Raw genomic sequence first — 21568 nt, forward strand, 5'->3', positions numbered from 1 at the left:
CCAGGTTGTAGGTTCACTACATGAGATGACTATCACATGTTGGTCCACATGCAATAGAGGAACATGAAGCCCATTTGTTCAAGCATCAAGAGTCCACCCTTAAGTCCCTTAGAACCCAAGTTGTTATTGAAGCCAACAAAAGAAAAATCAAGGAAAGTAATTTTGTTTTCATTTAAGAGGTTGTGATGCCTTGCACACTTGGTATCACGGAGAAAGATAATATGAGGCTTCTGTTTGTTCATCACCTTCTTAAGACTTTGAAGAGTGTATTTCCCATTCACACCCCTAATGTTCTAGGAAAGTAGTTTCATTTTGAAGTAGTCCTCTCCTAAAACACCCTCAAAGGCAAAGCTAAGGAAAAGAAAATTGACAACAACAAGGGCAACAATTAAGGAGATTCAATAGAAGTAGCTAAAACAATCAAGAGAGGAAGATTCAACAATCAAAGGAAATTAATAAACAAGTATAAGCAAGGGCAAATGCCTAGTATAAAGAAGTAAACAATGTATAGATAAATGAAAGAAAGTGATGTGATAAAACACCAACCTAAAAGAGAATAAACAAGATCATGAGCCAAATTAAAAAGAATAGGAGAGCACAATACCACATTGTACTTGCACCACACAGGTAGCTAAGAAAAAACTAGTAATAGAAACAAAATAAAAGGAAGCTAAGCCGAGAATAGGTTGAGAGAACTATAGGCTATTTTGTTGCACTAACAGTAAATAATAGCCTAAATTGAGATGAAAAAGACATTTCAAAGAAGTCACTATAAAGGAGATGGGGGAAAACCTAATGGGCATTGGATGTCGGTGCTGCAATCTCTGTCCGGACGATAGGAGGGAAGAAAGGATCATTCAGTGGGTATGCAAAGATGCTAATGTATCTTGCTTTCATCTTTCCCCAAAAGACATCAAATTGCTCAATAGGTTCCGACGAGGTGACAAGTAGTGAATTAAGTGCAAAACAGAACGAATCCAAAGGTGTAGGTTGGTCATTGGGTGGAGATAGGCACAGCCATTTATGGCTCAATAAGCCACACTATTCCCCTTCTGTAGCAACCACTTGGTTTCCCTCTCCAGCCCCCTCCACCCCCATTGGGAGTCTTAGAGACATTCTAGCCCTCCTTCAGTTTGGTTTAGTTTGCCCCTTATAGATTCTAACTGAATTGATGTTGAACACCTGTTGTCTAAGATTGTTGACATAGTCCTTTCCTTTGAGTTGTGTAAGAAACGACATTACAATAGGCATTGGGGATTGTTAAGCAGTCCAATTTTGAAGACCTATTTGCTTCACACAACACTTTCGTAGCATTTACTCCTTGGTTTAGATGAGTCTTCGGTGCTTCCAATTTTTTGATTTCCAAGTTGAAATCGTTAGCCTCAATAATATTTTTTCCCTTGTCTAAAATCTTGTTGTTTTCAGCTTTTGTTGCAGAAATTTCCGCATTCTTCTACAGGGTGGTAGCTTTTTCTTTACAAGAGAAACCTTCTTTATGTGGTGATTCAAACATCTTGTTTGAAACTTTCTTCAACCTCATTTTCTACTTCTCCACAACTTGAGCAGGATTCAAAGTTGTTGTTGCATTGATTGTTAATTTTGTCAACACCTTCCTCAACACAAGAGGCATCTTTTTCTTTCTAACTTGCGACTTTCCAAAGTTTTCATTGTTTTGAAAATTTTCACTAGTTTCACTTCACTTCCTTTACTTTCTTCCTTTTTGTCTTTATAGGCTATTAGGAAATCACCCGTAATTAGATGATGAAAGGCCTTGCTTGTACCTTCACTAAAAATTGCAAAGCAGCCTTGCCCTTCTTTGGGCAAAAAACATCAGGGGGGTTAAAGTCAGGGTTAGGAAGAGCAAGTTTAATAGGAGTAGTTGGGACATTAGTAAATGTTGTATGGTCCACTGGAGCTTAAGATTGGGAAGTAGGACTTACTTAGGTCACATGGCCAAAGGCAGCACTGTCCTCAGGGTTACTAGCATTTGAATCAAAAGAGGGAGAGTCCATGCTTTTTGGGGGCTATCCAAAAAAGTTTTGACAAACTCATTTTCAGAGATTCATATGGGTCCCCCTTCTACAGTAGTGGGAAAGGTATTGGGGATATTTGGTGGGACAAATGAGGTAGGTAGGTGATTCGTAATAGGTCCATAACTCAATTTGTTAGCAAGATTGAGATTCAGAAGGGAGCTCCAGATGGCATTAGTCAAAGCTTGGTTAAAAAACTCAGATGAAATAAGTCCCAATGAAGGAGAAGAGGTAATCTTGGACGAACTTTCATACAAGGTCCAGAATTCAAGCTCATGAGAGATTTTACCACATTTGGAGCAAATAAATAGGACTTCATAGAGAACCTTAAGGATGAAGCATTCTCCCTGCAAGTTTTTTTATGGGAATGGTGAGTTTAAGAGGTTTATTGATATCCAATAGGATCTTCAAACGTGCAGAGTTAGGTGGAAGTCCAAGGTCAGCATATTGAAGTTGGACGTCCAAAACGTGGCTAACTTTAGAAGTGGCAGTGAACTGCTGATCAACAACCAAACAATTAGCTCTACTCCCTCTGAGTTGGATCCAAACAGCTATAGGAGGGAGTTTTGCTCTTTTTTTCTTATGGTTCTTAGGGAAGGGTTCAACTGCCAGATTTACTAGGTAATCACCAACCCATCATGGGGAGAGAGAAAGAACTCTGCTCTTGGCTTCGTGTGACATGAAAATGGCCTTAATATTATTTCTTCTCCAAGGACACATAGCAAGGACCCCCATTTCTCCCCAGACTTCAAAGAGGGTGCCACTCATAGGTGCACCAATAAGAGGTGGGAAACCAATGGTGTATCCAAACAAAGTTCTATCCATAGGTGAGCCCGACATGAGTTCATGTTTCCAGTTCTCAACAAGAGAACAAGTGGCCCTCCAAATTGGAGATTGGCCTACGCCCTCTAGCCCTAGGAGACATTCCCAGGCCAAATGCAATAGGGGTCGGAGCGTTGGGTAGAGGAAACCATTTTGCGGGTGAGTGGGGAGAAGGGGATGAGAGGTTGTGTCCGTGCATGCTACACCAAAGAAATTGCAAATGAAAAACTCTACTTATTTTTCTTATAAGACCTTTTAGCATGAAAAATGAAAGTACAAAGCTAACAAAGCATCATTTTCGTTTTTAATTTAAATTCAACTTAAAAAAAAAAGATTACTTATGAACAAAGATCATTAAAATTTAATTCGAATCTGTTGAATCTTTGAATGCATATATTTTTAGTATTAAAATAAAAATAAAGATGAGGGTTTTTTTTTCTTCCTTTTCCTTTTTTCGAAGCTACTCTCCATGATTCTAACTTGGTATTAAATCCTAACTTTTATTCTTTGGTATTAATTTCCACTTGAGTTTCATCTATCAACACAATATCATCAACAAAAATCATACACCAAGGGACTTCGTCTTGAATTTTTTTTGGTTAATTTATCTATTACAAGTGCAAATAAATATGGGCTTAAAGTTGATCATTGATGTAGCCCAATTGTAATTGGAAATTCATTAATTTGTCCCCCCCCCCCCGCGCGTGCGTGGGTTGTTCTTACACTTGTCACTGAATCAAGAGGCTTTAAATTAAGTAGAAAGAAGATAAAATATCTAGTTTGTAACTTTAGCCATGATCGGGCAGACGATGAGGTGGTGAAACTTGAATATAAGGAGATTCCTCAGAGTGATTCTTTTAAGTACCTAGGTTCAATCATAGATGAAAGAGATGATATAGATGATGATATTTCCCAAAGAATTAAAATAGGGTGGATGAAGTGGAGAGGTGCGTCGGGGGTCTTGTATGATTGACGTATTTCATTAAAGCTCAAAGGAAAATTCTATAGGATCGTCGTTCGACCAACTATGATGTATAGTGCAAAGTGTTAGGTTGTTAAAAAAAAATCATATAGATAAACTCAGTGTAGCAGAAATGAGGATGCTAAAATAGATGAGTGGCAAAATTAGGAATGATATGATAAGGAATGATCATATTAGAGTTGGTTTAGGAGTTGCTCCCATAAGTGATAAGCTTCAGGAAAGTCATTTGAGGTAGCATGACTATGTTTAATAGAGACCTATAAATGTTATTGTACAGAGAAGTGATACAATTCAGATTGAAGGAACTAGAAGAGTTAGGGTTAAACCTAAGATAACCTTAAGAGAAGTGGTGAGAAGTGATATACATTGCCTAGCAGTGGCTCCGCCACGTAGGGACCGGAGGGGGCATGGCCCATATTTTTTAGAATATAAAAATGCCTCCATATTTTCCTAATTTTTCTCACTTTACGTGTGAAATACCACTATTTGGCCCCCTCCAAAAGTTAAAAATAAAAATCCAAGATATAGATGATGGGTACAAATGTCGTTCTTAATCAATAATCAAATGGTTATCATTAAACCCCTAGTTTTAAGGAATAAAATGTTAAATCAATAAAAACAACTCACTATCATGAATTCTCCGATACCTCTCATATACAATTATCCACAGAACTCCATTTATCTCCTCTCACACCCTCACAAAAATGGAGAGTAGCATACATTGGTCAGCACCTCCAAAATCCCCCACACACCACGATTTCTAATATTCATTTAATAAAGTATAATTTTTTTATTTAGTTGTTCTTCCAAAGATTCTACTAATAGCAATTTGAATGTCGTTAGAATAGCCAAGATACGATCTAATCATAATATTGATTTTTTTAACCTTAATTTCAAAATCCATTAATGGAAACAAATCCGCAGAATCAACAAAACCTAAAATTTAATGTAGGCTCCACATGTCAAAATATAATACAATTTTATGAAATGGGACCCACGGGACTAGGCCCATCAATCTCCTCACCTAGATGCTGATTGGAAGACAATAATCCATATAGTTGACCTCATTTAGTTGGGACAATGCTTGTTCTTGTTGTTATTGTTGTTGCGGGTGGAGGGTTAAAGTACACTCTTAAAACTAAGCTTAAGTTTAAATACCCGTGTTACTTAGGATAATTTCCTCACCTATGATTATTGTCTGGAAATTATTTCGGCTTCATTTCTCCCAACCGAGGGCTGAACGCACATCACTATATTGAAATTAATGAACACAATCATAATTTAGGCATAAGTGCTCGATGGGACTAGGACCTTTTCTGTGATGATGTACCAAATTCAAATGGAAACTACAATATATGTTTTACATGATATTTCTTGGGCATCATATCGAGAGGGGTGATAGCATCTATCAAAAACCCATACCATATGTTTCCCTTCTTTCTTTCTTTCCTTTTTTTTTCTTCTCCTTTCTGAATTGAGATGTCAAAGGCCAACGCACACGCCCAAAAAAGGCCAACTCTTTTCTTTTTTTTGGGTAACCCTAGAAAGAAAAAAGAAGAAAAAAAGCCAACTCACACACACCTAAGGTTAATCCTCAGGAGGGTAGCTTTATATACAAAGGGAACACCTTTTTATCTACACTGCACAAAACAACCACATAAAGGGATTCAAACTCTTGATCCTTGTTAGACCTTGGTCTTTGCAAACTCAGCCAAACCCTTTGAAGTTCTGTTTCCCTTTCTTTCGCCATTCAATTGTTTCAATTATGATTTATTACCCAACCCTTTGTAATTGGGTGTTCCATCCTGTAGATTATTTTCTTTTCTACCACTTACTCTTCTTCCGCAAGGAAAAAAGGTTGAAAATCAAAGATTCAAAACCAAAACTTCCAGCATCAGATGGTAATGGGAGAGGATTGAAGTGAGAAATGGAACTCTTGAGTGAAATTCAGTCTGGCATTGGAATAATGTCATTGGAAGACTTCACAATTATTTTTATTCTCTTCCATAGTATTGAGAAATTTTACAGAACTCAATATCTCAACATAAACAAAACCCAATAAGGGGGGGAATAACAAAAACAATGACCTGGAGAAAGGAACTTAAGGCTTGGGTTTTTCAAACATCTGGGGGTAACAGAAAAATGGATAAATTCATCACTGGAAAACCAATTAAGTAACCTAATAACGCAGCCAGTATGTCCTGCGTCTGAACCAGTTGTAGTCCGGTAAACTTTGAATGGGTCCCATGGCCGCAATGGCAACATCCTGTGCAGATCAAATATCAATAAGAGCAATGAAATAGCAAAGAGAACAAAATATCTGGGCAGTCCATCTCCCCACCAACTGGCATGTAATAAAAAATCCTTACCCTGTCAAAAATAAATCTGTTCGCAACACGCTTGACTGTGCTTGCATCCACGGCATCAATCCTTGCAAACAACTCAGCATAAGGGATTCTCCGGCCATATGTTAGTAACTGCATACAGGCGTGTGAAATTTAAAGCAGCCAATTCATCTGTCAGTACTTTATTGTTGTTGATATTAGTAAATTTAAAAATATGTTCGTCAATACAACATAAATTCCATTTCCAGAGTCAGAAGTAAGCTTCGATGGTAATATAATAGTCAGAACATTTGTTACCAACCCGACCCCTGATAAGAATATCCAGATCAAACAGCCAATTCAGCTATTTTAATTGGAAAGGGTCACCTCTAATATATGTTTTAATGCAAGTGAAAACAGGACAATTAAAACACACACCAGAACCAGAGCAGTTTCCTTCCCAATCTCCGGTATGTGTTTAAATTACTGTATGAATCATTAAACCAACACATGAACTAATCAGTACAGATACACACTCCACACACCTCCTGCATGCATGTGTATTTGTGTGTGCATGCATGTAAAGAGAAACAAAAGGAGGGGGGGGGGTACAGAAAACCTCAAGTACCCCTATTATAAAATCACTAAAAACTGGGGGATCAGGCAGGCTGTGTTACATTCAATTCATTGTTTGCATGAACCTAACTACTTAGCAAAATCTTAAAAAGGAAATTGTAAAAGAAAAAATTATTACGAGGTTACATGGTAACATTTATGTTCCAATTCCTAGTTTGTATGAAAGACAGTTTTTCATGTTTCTATGCTGGCACTGTTTCTGGTGCTAAAATCATGTATGGTAAACATAGGGGAAAAAAGTGTTTCTGTAATAAACAAAAAAAAAAACACCAATGAAACAGGGAAGAAACTTTTGAGTTTTTAGGGTTATAAAAATATGAGGTTGTGTTTTGAGGTGAAAAAGACCAGAACAACCCATTGGAAGACTGTTTCTCTGCCTTTCCAAAAGAAGCGTTTTTTCTTTTTTGTGAGGAAATTTCTCAAAATAGTGCCACAGCATCATTTTGTTTCAAAAATGAAAAGAACACAAGAAACAGACGGCATACATGATTTGGGTTGTTTCTGTTCTAAAAAATGCAAAAAACACAAGAAACAAGAATGTTACCATACAACCCCTAAATGTTACCTTTTCCCTTTAATATTTTATATTACTGGCAATTTGAAAAAAAGAAAGAAATTATACCTGACGACCAATATCTTCTGCTACTGGGCTGGTTCCATCCATGTGGAGTAGAAGAGAAGATTTCAACTGTAAAATAGCACATCATTTTTTTTTATCAGCAAAGGAAGTTATTACTGTGCTCATTACAACATTAATTTTGAACTATCACAATAGCCACATGTACAAAAAGCAACAAAATGTATACACTAAGAGATACTCATAATTAGGATACTGAAATCTATGGATCAAACCATATGGCTCAAATATCAAAATACAGCAATTGAATGACATGAACAGACTGATGCCATGCATGGTTGTCAAGGTCTAGGTGTTAAGTCGCTTTGGTATCAACTAGGCAATGAGATGTCACCTTGTTTGGTATTGCCTTGATTCCCCCCCCCCCCCCCACCCATGATGCAATCTCATCTCTCATCCATTAATCAATGATAAATTTTACATTAGAACATTTGATCCTTGAAAAATACAAAAAGCATTTTTCTCAACTATCTTTCCAAATTAAAATAATATAATGTTCAGTAGTTAAGTTACACAGCATATTTAGTCATCTCAGAGCACCTGTAACAATAGAAAACTCCAAACTAATTGGCCCATGACCAATATAACGCACATGGGACTTAAATTTGGTCCTAACACATTGAATGCAGGTTCAAGTAAACCAAAAAACTGAGCCAAACTCAACTCTGGAAATTCTCCTTACATGGGAAATAATGTGTCACAAGTTATCATTTTAAGCATATCAATGATATCCCCACTTTCTAACAAATTTAAGCACACAAAATCCTTATTTCACACACATACAGAACATAGCAATCATATAGAGCAACTTATTCCTCAAGGATATATATGGCAAACTTCAAATTAGATGAACAGTGCTATCAAGACACAAATATAAGCAATCAAATAACACTTAAAGTATGACTACCTGATTACGAGCACGTGTAACGTCAGCTTCTGAAACGCGATAAGACAGCTTGCTTATCTCATACATAATTGCATATGCCAAATCATCCAAGCAATCAGGCTGAAAAGCGAATGCATGACCCAATTAATTATCTAAAGAAAAAGTAAAATGAGGATAAATGTTGTATAAATAGCCAACGATACTATTGAGGAAAACTGCTCCAGAGCAAAATAATCATTGCCTTGATTATTTTTTTCACCTCAATGCTGAAACTGAGTAACCCTCACCTTGGCAATAGCGTAAACACCAAACAGTCCTGTGTCCTTATAGTTGGTGTTAAAAGCCATCATGCTTTCTGCTATTTCATTAATGCCAACCCTCTGAACGAGCTCTGAACTGTTCACAGATTGCCAAAACCAGTGAGCAGCTTCCCCTTAAGATAGTAAGGGTTGCCAAAGAATACACATTAATATTAACAATTGATATATACCCCATATGCTTTCCTCCACCCACACTTTTATTCCATGAACCCAGCATAGATTGCATGACCATTAATGCAATTGAGTCTGGATCCGTCCATGATGCACCACTAAATGCAACAGCAATTTGTGCAAGAGGAAGATCATCATCAATGATACGAACCTGTTCAAGGATGGAAAGATATACACAGTTACCACAAAGGACAATATCAACTTTAAGTGAAACACCTCTTATAAACAAGAAGGGGGAAAAAACATATATAAGGCTGAATGTCAAACTGTTTTAGCACACCTCCGAACCAGTAAAAGTTGCTGGCTCTTCTGCAACCAGCTGAGTCGCAGTTGTAGGATCTGAAGACAGCTTTGTAAAAAGTTTCTTCACTTGATTCACAATATCCTCATGCTTGACAGCTCCAGAAGCAGATATAACCTGACATAAAGTTCCCATAGAATCACTGTAAAAATAATCCAAAACTCCAATTCATCCAGTTCAACATATGAAGAGACAGCATCAAAAAATTATGTTTTTCTCTTATTGGCTATAGATTATTACCATTCTTGGAGCAGTGTAGTGAGTTGAAATGTAATTTTGAAGATTAGCTTTTGTGATTGACTTAATGTTTTGAGCAGGTCCCAGGATGGTTCTACCCAAAGGTGTGTATTGGAATGCAGTAGCATGCAAATGGTCAAAAATAACCTCCTCAGCTTGCCCCTCCACCTACAAAAGAGAACAATAGAGAAACTTTCTGATTTGATTGTGTCATGGTAACCAACTTCAATAAAAAAATTATTATCTAAAAGAAGTCAAAAGGTATCAACTCCCTTAATTCTTAATATCAAGAGGTGAAATGCCAATTTTCTTTACAAAATAATTACAAGCAACTGATGCCAACATCTTCCTCAACAAAGAGAGAGAAATTACAAACCTCATTGTCACCCAATAACCACTAAAATTAGACACTCATAATCACATACTAGAAAAATTAAATTGAGTCCCTTGCCAGGGTATAAGATCCACTTAAAACACTGAGCAGCAAGATCGATGAGCGAGCTAAGTCGACATACATTTTTTATTCCTTTTCACAATTTTCAATGTTTCATGCTTTGGGATAAAAAATGCATTTTTGTAGTATGGGGCTTTGCAGGTTGGGTGCATGCACTTAGTTTTTAGAGATGTCATTCTCATTGCAATCATAGCTTTTAATCATTTTATTTTATTTTGTACAAGTTGAAATTAAGTCTTTGCACCATGATCATGATCTTCACACAAGAAAGGCAGTGACACAATGTCGTTGGAAGACAAAGATCCATGTAGCCAACCCCGTTTAGTTGGGATAAGGCTTTTTTGTTGTTGTTGTTGCTGCTGCTGCTGCTGTTAAAGAAGCGGCGCAGTGGGGGATTTTCATTTCGAAATAAATGAGGAGGTGGGATAGTTATAGACAGGTTGCTGTGGGACAAACTCTTTTTCTTTTTAAATATGGGAATGAAGGATGGGGCTGAGAGGTTACAGAAGGTTGCTGTTTGAGAAGCCGTGAGTCACCGGATGGGGGGTTAGAAAGGCCACAAGTAGAATGTGATGATGACGATGATTGGATTTTAGCAACAACTGTAAAGTTGGGAGGCCTACACGGTATGATGACTAGAGGTCTGTTTTATCAGTGTAAGCATGTAAATCCAGAATAACACAATTACAACCCACTCCTCACCCTAAAAGACCATAACCTCCACTAGTAAATTCCAGCATTTGCCTACATTCTGGTAATGATCAACCAACCTTTAATGATTAATTTTCTCAATTCATTTCTTCAATCAATAGCTCTAGATCCTCCAACAATACAACACAGGCTCTAAGCCTCTAACCCAACCATTTACCCATTTGGATCATGATATAGTTAACACTTAACACACACTCTAACAAAGACACAATCAGAGAATTTAGTACAATTGGTAGACCTGAGATTGGTGTTTTAAGACCCCAGTTTGATCCACTCCAAGTTGCTAAATCACCAGGCCACTAGGTTGAATATAAAGATAAACTTGGCAAGTCAGAAGGTTACAAAGAGTTAATCAAAATAGTTCTAAAAGAAAATGTAACCAACCTCACTTATCAGTGTGGTTTCACCAAACTAGGAGAAAAAATAATTTTCAAATCTCTCTCTCTCAAACCTATAAGAATCATTCATATTCCACTCACACTATCTACCAAGTAACCACTTAGATTCTTTATGGTAGATAGTGTGTGTGGGGGGGGGGTGTTTTGTAGGATAAATCATAAAAATCATTCATCAGTCAATTTAATTATATAAACATAAATAATCCTGGCTATTTCTTTCCCAGAGTTGAAAAAAGAAAAAGAAAAAAAAAAGATGTGAATGAGACAACACCATTAGGATCCAACATCATGAAAGAGAGAGACAGAGAGAAGGGGAAGGGGATGCATAATTCCACAGCCGCTAAGAACTCAACCCTTTACGGCAACCAAAAATGATATACACAATTGAGACAGCATTATCACGAGGAAGTACAGCACAAAAATCACCAAGTAGAGTACACAAGCACAAAAACCACCAATTCACCAAGATTAAGATCATTTAGACCATGTCCATACTAATTGAAAATCCCGATAAATCAATCAGATACCAAATCAAAAGGTATCTTCACAGTGCTCTAAATATTCAAAACCATATCACCTTTGAGCATATTCTATTCATCTTTAGCCACTCAATATTTGCTTTGCCTACCAGTTTCAGGAGAAAGTTCAACTCATCTCCAATCATGTTTTTCCTCGTTTTCCCAAAACCATATAAACTTCCTCAACAAGCAATGCGCTTCACTAAACCCATTCTCCGTTGGCGAAAATAAGAGAGACATCTCAAAAATGCAATAAATGTTGCATCATCTGCAAGCTCTATCCAGATCATGATTGAGATCCTAAGAAACAACCATAAGGAAACAAACCCATCCCACCCCCTCGTTTACCAAACATCCAAAATACCGAAGTTGATAAGGAAAAAGAATTGCCTTTAAAAAAAATTAACAAGAACTGTTGCTAATTATAATTTCCGCACCTCTTCCATCTCACGAAGAATGACATCCCGCTCGCGTTTGATCCGCTGCTCGCTAAAGCACGAATTTTGTAATATATCAGCGAGAATGTCAAGAGCCTTGGGCACATCGCTCGCCATGACCTTGGCGTAATAAGTGGTCTGTTCTCTCGAGGTATACGCATTTAAATGTCCTCCCATGTTCTCGATCTCCTCCTCCAAAACTCTAACAGACCTTTTCTCCGTGCCTTTGAAAATCATATGTTCAAGGAAATGCGCAGTACCATTGGTCTCATCTGTCTCAAATCTACTCCCCGCTTCGATCCAAACACCAACCGTAGCCGTCTGAGACGTTAGGTTCGATTCCGTTGCAACACGAAGACCATTTGGCAGAGTTGTGACGCGAGTTTCAGGAGCCGATAGGATTGCGGTGTGATCAACGAGCACCGGGTGAGGCGAAGCATGCTTGAGAAATCGAGGATCCGGATTCTCTAATTTCTTGAGCTTCGACTTGACTTCTTCTGCAATTCTGTCGTAAATCATGACATTAGGAGGTGGAGGAGATGGAGGAGATGTTGGAGGTGATGAAGTTGCAACAGCCGGAGAAGTGGAGGCGGCACGGACGGCTTGCTGGAAAGAGCGGTTGTATACAGAAGACGATTTGGGAGACCTGCGAACTAGGGTAAGAAGCTGCTTAATCGCCATGGCGAAAGCTTCAGAGGATTCTATGATTAGGGTTTGACGTCCCCAATTGGGGGCTCTGGGGAAGAAAGCACAGTTTATTTCGAGGGAAGAACCGAAGAATGGAAGTACAGTTCCAACGGTGTTAAAGGTCCGACGAATCTCGAGGGTGTATGGTCTACAGCGTTAGTCAGACTGGCTGGCGTGTGCCGGGTGTGAGGTACGCACCCTTCCTCCACTGTTTTTTTGTTTTCTGTTATCTAAATATAAAAATAATAATAATAATAAATAAATAAATAAAAGAGACCCCACTTTATGTTTGAGAGATATTTACCTTTCAAAATTGGATTTTTATTGGACAAATTAGTCCAACTTATCCCTGAAAATCACTAAGTCATTTTATATATATATATATAAAATTTAAAAAATATCCTAATCAAAATATGAAAGAAAAAAATAAATAGTAATTTAACTGTTTTCAGTGGTAATTGAACTAATGTATCCAATGAAAATTCAATTTAGAGTGTCTATGTTTTTCAAATATAAATTGAGATATCAGTGTTTTAGGGCCTCCATTTTAAGGTGCCATTGCAATTTGCTCTTTTGTTTTTTACTATCAGAAACATGTAGTTCAAATGTGCAAACGCAATTTATCTTGGATTTTATTTTTAAAAACAAATTGATCTAAATCATGAGGATACTATACCAACACTTTCAAGTGAAATATCAAAAAGTTGAAATCTCCTTAGGGCCAAGGGCAATGCCCCAGTATTATGCAATACTCCCATCCCTAATATAAAAATTGTCTGTTACCCAAAAAAACATTGAATCTTTTTGAATTACTTGACTTGAATACTTTTGTCATTTCTGCTTTCTGTATTTTTTGTGATAAGATGAGTTCTCCTAAATATATAGCTAGGGGATAGGTAGGTGCGATTTTACTAGGTTAATGTTGTTGACATGATGGTGTCCATCACTGGTTGATCGCCACCTATGTTTCATTAAGTCTTTTCCCCCCCCCCTCTTTTTTTGTGGTAATCAGCTTCATTAAATCTCAATTCACTGGATAAAACATGGTGTAGTAATCGAGTTTAATTTTGTCTTCCTCAAGATAGCATATCAAACTATCATCATCAGTCCTCTCACCATACATTACATTTGATGAATTCTAGCAACATGGGAGCAAGAAAAAGCAAAGCACTTGACTTCAAATCCCCTCAGGGCTTGGGGCGAAGCCCCGCCTATATTAATTGTATAAAAGCTCCCCTAAGGATGTAGTCGTGGTGCACGCAAGCTGGCCCGAATGAACCTCAAATAAAAAAGAAAAAGAAAAAAGAAGCAAAGCCTAAATGCTAGGACAAGTTTCGTTAAGCATCATGACAGACCTATATGGATCTTGCCTAAAGCTCCAAAGGTAAGGCTTGAGTACGGACGCTCATGGCTGGCGAGAGAAGGTAAGGGAGGAGCTAGAGTAGTCATAAGAAACCGTGATGGTTTACCTTTGTTCGCACACTCTGATCGTAGACCAATAACAGAACTGATGGTCTTTCACTCTGTTTTGGAAGGGGAAGTGATGGCATTGAGGATGGGATTGCTCTATGCTCTAGGCGACTGCCAAGATTTCATGGAAGTGGAATATGATAATTAGCAGTTGATCAAAATAATAGAAGGAATTGAAGAAAGTTCGTTCGATTGTCTTCCCATCATTCAAGACATCCAAACTTTTAGCTTCTAAATTTATGAGTTTTGAAGCATTTTGTGTATCTAGGAAATCTAATATAGTTGTTGATCACCTACCTAGGATGGCTCTCTCCTTGAGGGAATGGAGGGACTTGTCTGTTGTATCCAATACATGGTTGTTAGAGCTTTGCTCGGCCTCGCTTGTTTTTTCTAATCAATAGAATTCTTGTTTACCAAAAAAAAAGAACCATCGTATTAACATTCACAGGTAAGCTCTTCCAAAATGTGTGGTGAAACATTTCGACGATGATGCTAATAAGGGCAAGAACACACACATTTTACTCCCTATCAGTAATATTGGGTTGTACCCAGATCTGTCAACATGAATGAATCATCCCCAGATCATGGGATTGGATTGGTTAGAATCTATTATGATTCTAGAATGGTTTGTAACTTACAACCAAATCAATTGATTCACTAAAATCAATTGGAATCGATTTTCTTTTTTGGTAAATCACAAATTTATTTAGCAAGACACATAAATGACGGCTTACAAAGGTCAATTAGCCATGGAGTAAAAAAGGACCACACTTTCAACATTTACATGGATAGGGCCTTCCAAGCTAGGGGTATCCACAATTAAAATTAAATCCCTAGGAATAAATAAAAGTTTGGGCCCAACTTAAGTGGAAAAAATGAAAAAATAAAATAAAAATCTTAAGATGAGTTCTCCTAAATATATAATTAGGGGATAGATAGGAACAATTTTATGAGTCCGGATCCTCTATTCACATGGATTGGAATTAATGGTTGCCAAGTGTCAATTTTAATAGCACGATTCTTATTTCAAGGAAAATGAACATAAAATATACTTATTAGTGTTAAATCACTGTTAACTATTTTTTCTAGTACATTAAGTTTATTTGACGCCAGCAAGTTTATTTTCTGTAAATCTTGCATAAAAGAATAATCATGTTTTTCAAATTGACAATTGGCAACCATCCTCCCATATTTACACCCAAAAAAAAAAAAAACCCATCCACCCAAGTGTTCCAATCCAGGTGAGTGGAGGATCCAGACTCCAATTTTACTAGGTTAATGTCGCTGACATGGTAATATATACATTGAATGGTCACCATCTAATATTCATTAAATCTCAAGTGCTCAAAACACTATGTGCACATATAATCAACTAAGTGAAAAAACCTTTTCTATTTTTTGGAAAAACAAACAAAACCATATTTTGAGTGGCTGCCATTTAATAATGACTAGATAACGGCCATCCAATGATGTGCACCATAGATAAAACCTAGTCAACGGCACAAGCCTAGCAAGATCCAGGCAGGTATACCCTCAAGGGGAGTAGAATTTTTTTTTTTTGGATTTGAGATTCATCCAAACCAACTTAAGCGCACTTTGACTTCATCCTCAGGAGTGTTTTATATAATTAATATAGGCACGGCTTTACCCTTGGCCCTGAGGGAATTCAAACTTTGACCTCCTATGCAAAAACGTTGGTCTTTTACTAACTTAATTGAACCACCCCCATTCTATCATCAACTTCCTCTACACTTGAAGAATGGAAACATCTTTTCCAGTTTTATGGCTCTCAACTCTCCGAATCTCTCCTCCCTCTCTCCCCCCAATAGGGGATCTCCATGCTAGCTTAAGTTCTCCTGAGGGACATCAGATGACTCTACTAAATGAAAGCTGATTCTAAGATACAGGTCGCTCCTGCAAGTTGACTAAGGAGGTGAAGAGCCCAACAAAGACTTTAGCAAAGACTTTATCCATGACTTGAATGCTATCGTTTCACATTTATATCACCAAGCTAAGGGATCTAATCAAATATACTCCTTACTCCCTTTTCTTATTTAAGCATCTATGTCTAATACAGGTTTTTTTTCAAATTTTCAAATCTTACCTCTTTAAAGCCAACGTACGATGGTAGAACCCCACCTACTCTTATTACCCCTTTAAGTGCTTTATTCCTTTTGTAGTGAAACATTATCCTTTAAAACCCGTTGAACATGTTTATCCTTCCCTTGCTTCTCTTCTCCTCTAACAATGTTTTGTGTAGGCATTTCTCCACTATTCTGTTTCTTTCTTTTGTTGGTGTAGATGGGAAGGCAATCGGATCGAGTAGCTCCCCATTATCCTAGTTCACGATCTTATAGACCACCATTCGTACCAACTGCTGGAAGTGGACGTGGCTTCACAAGGCATGGTGAGAAGAACATGACCAGGTATGCTATTTGGAAACCTTATGATGTAAATGGTAGTTACAAAAACTATAAAGGTAGCTCTTCACAATCTGCAAAAGACAATGACCGAACCTTCTATGGTTACATCATTGGTTCCACAAAGGACACAATAGTCACAACTTGCAAGAAACTAATCGACTTTTGGCTCCCTTTAGGATTAAAATATGTGTTTGTGATGGGGATAAACTTGTTCAAAGCAGTCTGTATCTCTGAGGAACATCGAAATGAGGTACTCTCTCTTTCACCCTGGTGGCTAGGAAACTACCTACTCCACCTAACCATCAATCCGTTGCATTAAAACCAAGAAGGTGAAATCCTCTCCCCCACCCCCCCCCCCCACCCCATTGTTGTTTGGATTCAATTCAAGATAATCAAATATGATAATTTTTCTCTTAACAACATAAGAAAAGTTGTTGTGGAATTGGGAAGAGTGGTGGAGATGCTCATGAACCAAGAAAAAATGGGCTACCTATTGATGCAGCAAGGGTGAAAATTATGTTAGACATCAATAGTAGTATGGGGTACAAAACCTCACACGAATATGTGAATTTTGAGTGGGTCCCTCTAAAAGTGCTATATGAGTTGAGAATGTTATGTATGAAGTGTGGAAAAATCACCCACCCCTCAAACCAGTGTACTGACGAAGGGGTGTGTGGATTTGATGCAAATTTTGAAGGTCTATTGACTAAACCTATTGAGGGAGGAGTAACAAGATTTCGCTCGTCCCAAAGCCTAAAGACGATGTACTCTCTGCCCACCATTGATCTGATCAATAAACTAAATGATGAAACTGATAAACAACCCTCACAACAAAAGTTAAGAGATGAATGCGAGGAGAAAGTGAATCTTAGTTTCATAATTTCTTCTCCTCCAAATCTGATGGAGGAAATGGCACTCGGAAAGGATCTTTTTGTAGGAAACTCACTTCAAAAATCTATTTTCAATCTCATGGTGAATCAAGAAACACCAACACTGTAGTTCCGGTCTCAAACTTGGAGAACCTAACTTAGAATCTTGCTACTACAACCATTGAGGAAAAAAAAATCTTGGACAACAATCCAATAACCCACTGGTGGTGAATTTGGAGGATGCAGGGGAAGCACTAGATGACCACACGATTCCAACAACTACTATTGAAATCAAATCAAGCAAGGAGGTGTTTAAAAATGTTGAAATCATAGAAAAAAGATCTCTTGAAGGATGAGAGTATAAAAAAATCTTGGAAAAGATTGAGCGCCAAAATATCACTAATCACTTCATCAAAGCTCACACTGTGATTTTCAACTGCAACTGCTTGCAGATTGAAGAAGAGAAAGAAAAGAAAGAGAAGAAAGAAAAGATTTCTCTATAAAAAGGTAAAGAAAAAAAATCTTTGAGACTAAACAAGTTCCCAACCATGATACCAATATTCCCAACGAGCAACAACACATGAATTCAGACAGCTAGTTTCCATTCATAAATCTAAATGTTGGGGATATGGGAGCTACTGTCGGACGCCTAACTATATGTAAGAAGAGAAAAATCTCTGAAATCCTACCCTTTATTGACCCTGTGGACAATTTAAATTACATCCTTGAGACCACCCTGTCCAACTGTGCACAACCTACCAAGGTGTTGGAACATTTTCAAAATGGCATTGAAGCCCACTACAATAACCACTTCTCCCAGACCAACCTGCAATCTATGGAGATCATCGGCATGCAATCCATGCTTGCAACACCGAATCAGAGTCAAGTCTTGTAATAGGTCGCTGATGCCCCTCAAGTTTTCCCCTATCACCTTTACACTGATTTTTTTCAATTTTTGTATTGTCCTTTTCATCTATGTTCTTGCAATTATTCATTGTTGGGTTCACAAAATCCCTTTTAGGTGTAGAAATTGGTTTATTGCTTGATATTCTTGTATTATTTTTCTTCTTTTTTCTTCTCTATTTTCTTGATTTTATGATAATCTAGAATGTTGCCTCTTCGTCTAAATGATCTTTGGTTTGTGAATCAATCCTTTGCTTTAGCTACACCTCTGTGGGTAATCTTGATCTTCTGTTTAATTGCTACCTTAATGTTCTTATTTGTTGCTATTGTCTCTTGTTTCCAAATTTGCGAATAGCTACTTATTTGTTATTATAGTTGTGTGTTATACCACGAAATCTTCTTACTCTTAAACATGAAAATTATCTCTTGGAATGTGAGACAGTTGAATGGAAAGTTCAGTTCTGCAATGCATTAAAAAAGTGGTTAAAATGCACTTGACCATCAATAATCTTATGTTTAAATGCAATAATTTGGATGTCCTCTTTTTGTATGAGACAAAATGCAATTGACCATCAATTTCTCATCACAAAAAAATTAGAATCCTTGATCTCATTGCCTTCTCCAACAGCCATGGGAAGAAAAGGATAAAGGGTGTGTGTGTGTGCATTACTAATACCCTCTCTTCAAGTTGCCTTAATACACACAGATCCGTCTTTCAGTGCGATCCAACTCTCTACACATGTGAAAGAATGGATTGCTATTTTTACCTATGCCCCCCCCCCCCTCTTTCTATTCAAATAGAAAAAAGTTTCTGAGATAGAATTATCTCTTTCGCCTCCCCATTCAAAAGCCCTTCATCCTTATGGGAGATTTTAATGAAGTAATCAAAAATGATACAAGCTTGGCATGTTTTTAAACCCACCCCCTCTCTCACCTCTTTTCTTGATCTAACAACCTCTCTTGACCTCCATGAAATCCCTACCCATGGTGCCTACTGCACTTGGTCCAACAAGCAAAAACCTTCTCACCTTGTTAAAGAAAGAATCGACCAGCTTTTCGGGTGTCCTATGTGGGTTGCTATACACCTGAATGTTAATCTGAAAACTCTTCATGCTGTTGGATTGGATCATAACCCTATTCTCCTCACCACCGAACCACCAGTAACGAATGAAAGAAAATTATTCCATTTTCAAAATGCTTGGTATCAACACCCAAAATTCAATAATGTGGTTCACAATGCCTGGATTGAAATGGGATCAACCCGCATGGAATCCAAACTTGCCAACCTCTCTAGATTCTTACAACACTGGAATAGAACCTCTTTTGGCAGGATCAACAACCTCTTTGACAATCTCTCAACAAAAATTGATGCTCTTAAATCAACCTCCTACCCGAACCGAGAACTCATTGCATCTAAATACTCATGCCTAAGATGGGCTTTATAGGCTAAAGAATCCTTATGGTTCCATAAATCTAAACAGATGTACATCTCAAATGGTGATAAGAATACAAGATACAACCACCTTGCCTCTAAGATCCATTGCCACAAGAGGAGAATTGATGCATTAGAACACAATGGAGTTGTTGTCAATAACCCAAGAGATATTGCTAATGTTTTGCCACCTTCATGAAGGACCTCTACTCTACTAGGGGACCCCTGGATCCACTATTTGTGGAAGGCATCTTTCCCCCCATAGCCAAGATTGTTTTCCTTCAAGGATGTCAGATCTCCCGTCCTTGGATGAAATTAGGACACCACCATTCTCCATGGAACCAAACAAAGCTCCGGGCATAGATGGTTTTAATGCACTCTTTTATCAGAGAAATTGGAATCTTGTCAATTGTGAGCTCTTTGATTTTGTAAAGAATTTATTCACCTCCATGTCTTTACTGTTTTGAGTCAACCACACCCTACTTAGCTTCATTCCCAAGAAAGACCAACAAAAAACTATCTGATTTCTGACCAATTAGTCTTTATAATGTCAGGTACAAGATTTTGGCAAAAGTTTTAGTTAATCGCCTCAAACCACTTCTCTCAAGTGTAATTTCCCCTTGTCAAGGAGTCTTTGTGCCACATAGGCAAATAACCAATAATATCATGATAACTCAAAAAAATTTCCACTTTATGAACAAGACAAAAGGAAAGATTGGTTATGTTGCCCTAAAACTTGACATGTCAAAGGCATATGATAGGGTTGAATGGGGCATAATCACTAAACTATTTGAATTATGGGGCTTTGATGCACATTGGTGTAACATGATTTACACAATCATATCTTCGATCTCCTTCTTTATAAAACTAAATGGTTGGCCTATATGTGTTTTACTGGAACTAGAGGGCTACGGCAGGGGTGCCCACTAAGCCCCTATCTCTTTCTTATTGTGATGGAGGTCCTTTCTAGATTTCTATCAAAATACAGGAGACTGGATATGTTTTATGGTATTAAAATTATCAAAAGAGCCCTAGAAATCTCTCGTCTTTTCTTTGCAGATGAAACCTTTCCTTTCTGTCAAGCTGAGAAGAAAAAAAACGATGTGTTGGCAGTAAAAGCTACCGTTGAGTTCTTCTCGGACATCACAGAACAACAAATAAACTTTGAGAATAGTAGAGTTTTCTTCTCAAAAAATGTGAAACAAGAGGAAAAAAAATTGTCGTGTCCATACTAGGTATATCAGAAATGAATATAAGTGCAGTCTATCTTGGTACAAGCTTATTCCATGGAAAAAACAAAACAAATAACCTGCAGTTTCTTCTCAAAGATGAACCACAAACTGTCTACTTGGAAGGCCACAACCCTATCATATGTAGGAAGAAGTGTACTGATGAAAGTTGTACTTCAACCACAGTCACTCTACCATATGCAATGCCTCCGATTCCCTAAAATCTTCTTCAGAAAATTGGTCTCGATATGTCAACGGTTTTGGCTTGGAAAACCTACAAAGACCAACCCGTTAACTCTCATCTCATGGGACAAATGTTGCAAACCAAAAGAAGAGGGAGGTCTAGACTTCAAAATAATGGAGGATATAAATTGCGCTCTATTGCAAAAACAAGGTTGGAGGATGATCAATAATTCAGAATCTGTATGGATGAAACTACTGAAAGCTAGATACTTCCCTAACACATCACCCTTTGATCCCAAAGTAAAGAAGAAGAGAGGATCATAGACTTGGAACAGTATATGCAATATACTACTACCTATGCTCCAAACCATGATCCAAAGAAAAATTGGGAATGGCAAAACAACATCTTTTTTTATTTGACCCTTGGATCAAAACAACCCCCGACCACACAGTGGGTCAACTAAAATTTTAAATTGGCTCTACTAAAGCAATAGTGGGAAGTAATCAA

The 21568-nt window shown here is 37.5% G+C and overlaps 1 protein-coding gene across 1 annotated transcript; it reads right to left on the reverse strand.

Moving 5' to 3' along the window:
* Positions 1 to 5772: 5772 nt before the first annotated feature.
* LOC149006551 (putative mitochondrial-processing peptidase subunit beta, mitochondrial) lies at positions 5773 to 12712 on the reverse strand. The gene is made up of 9 exons (XM_089166038.1): positions 11865 to 12712; positions 9350 to 9514; positions 9089 to 9226; positions 8808 to 8959; positions 8605 to 8713; positions 8339 to 8437; positions 7417 to 7482; positions 6204 to 6311; positions 5773 to 6100 (listed from the first exon to the last, which is right to left on the reverse strand). The coding sequence occupies exons 1-9, from the start codon at positions 12543 to 12545 to the stop codon at positions 6014 to 6016; spliced, it is 1605 nt and encodes a 534-aa protein (XP_089022164.1). The 5' UTR covers positions 12546 to 12712; the 3' UTR covers positions 5773 to 6013.
* Between the last annotated feature and the right edge of the window lie 8856 nt (positions 12713 to 21568).

The sequence above is a fragment of the Hakea prostrata genome, chromosome 8, assembly GCF_041222555.1.
Source record: "Hakea prostrata isolate BN-2017 chromosome 8, UWA_Hpros_2, whole genome shotgun sequence".
Taxonomy (NCBI): domain Eukaryota; kingdom Viridiplantae; phylum Streptophyta; class Magnoliopsida; order Proteales; family Proteaceae; genus Hakea; species Hakea prostrata.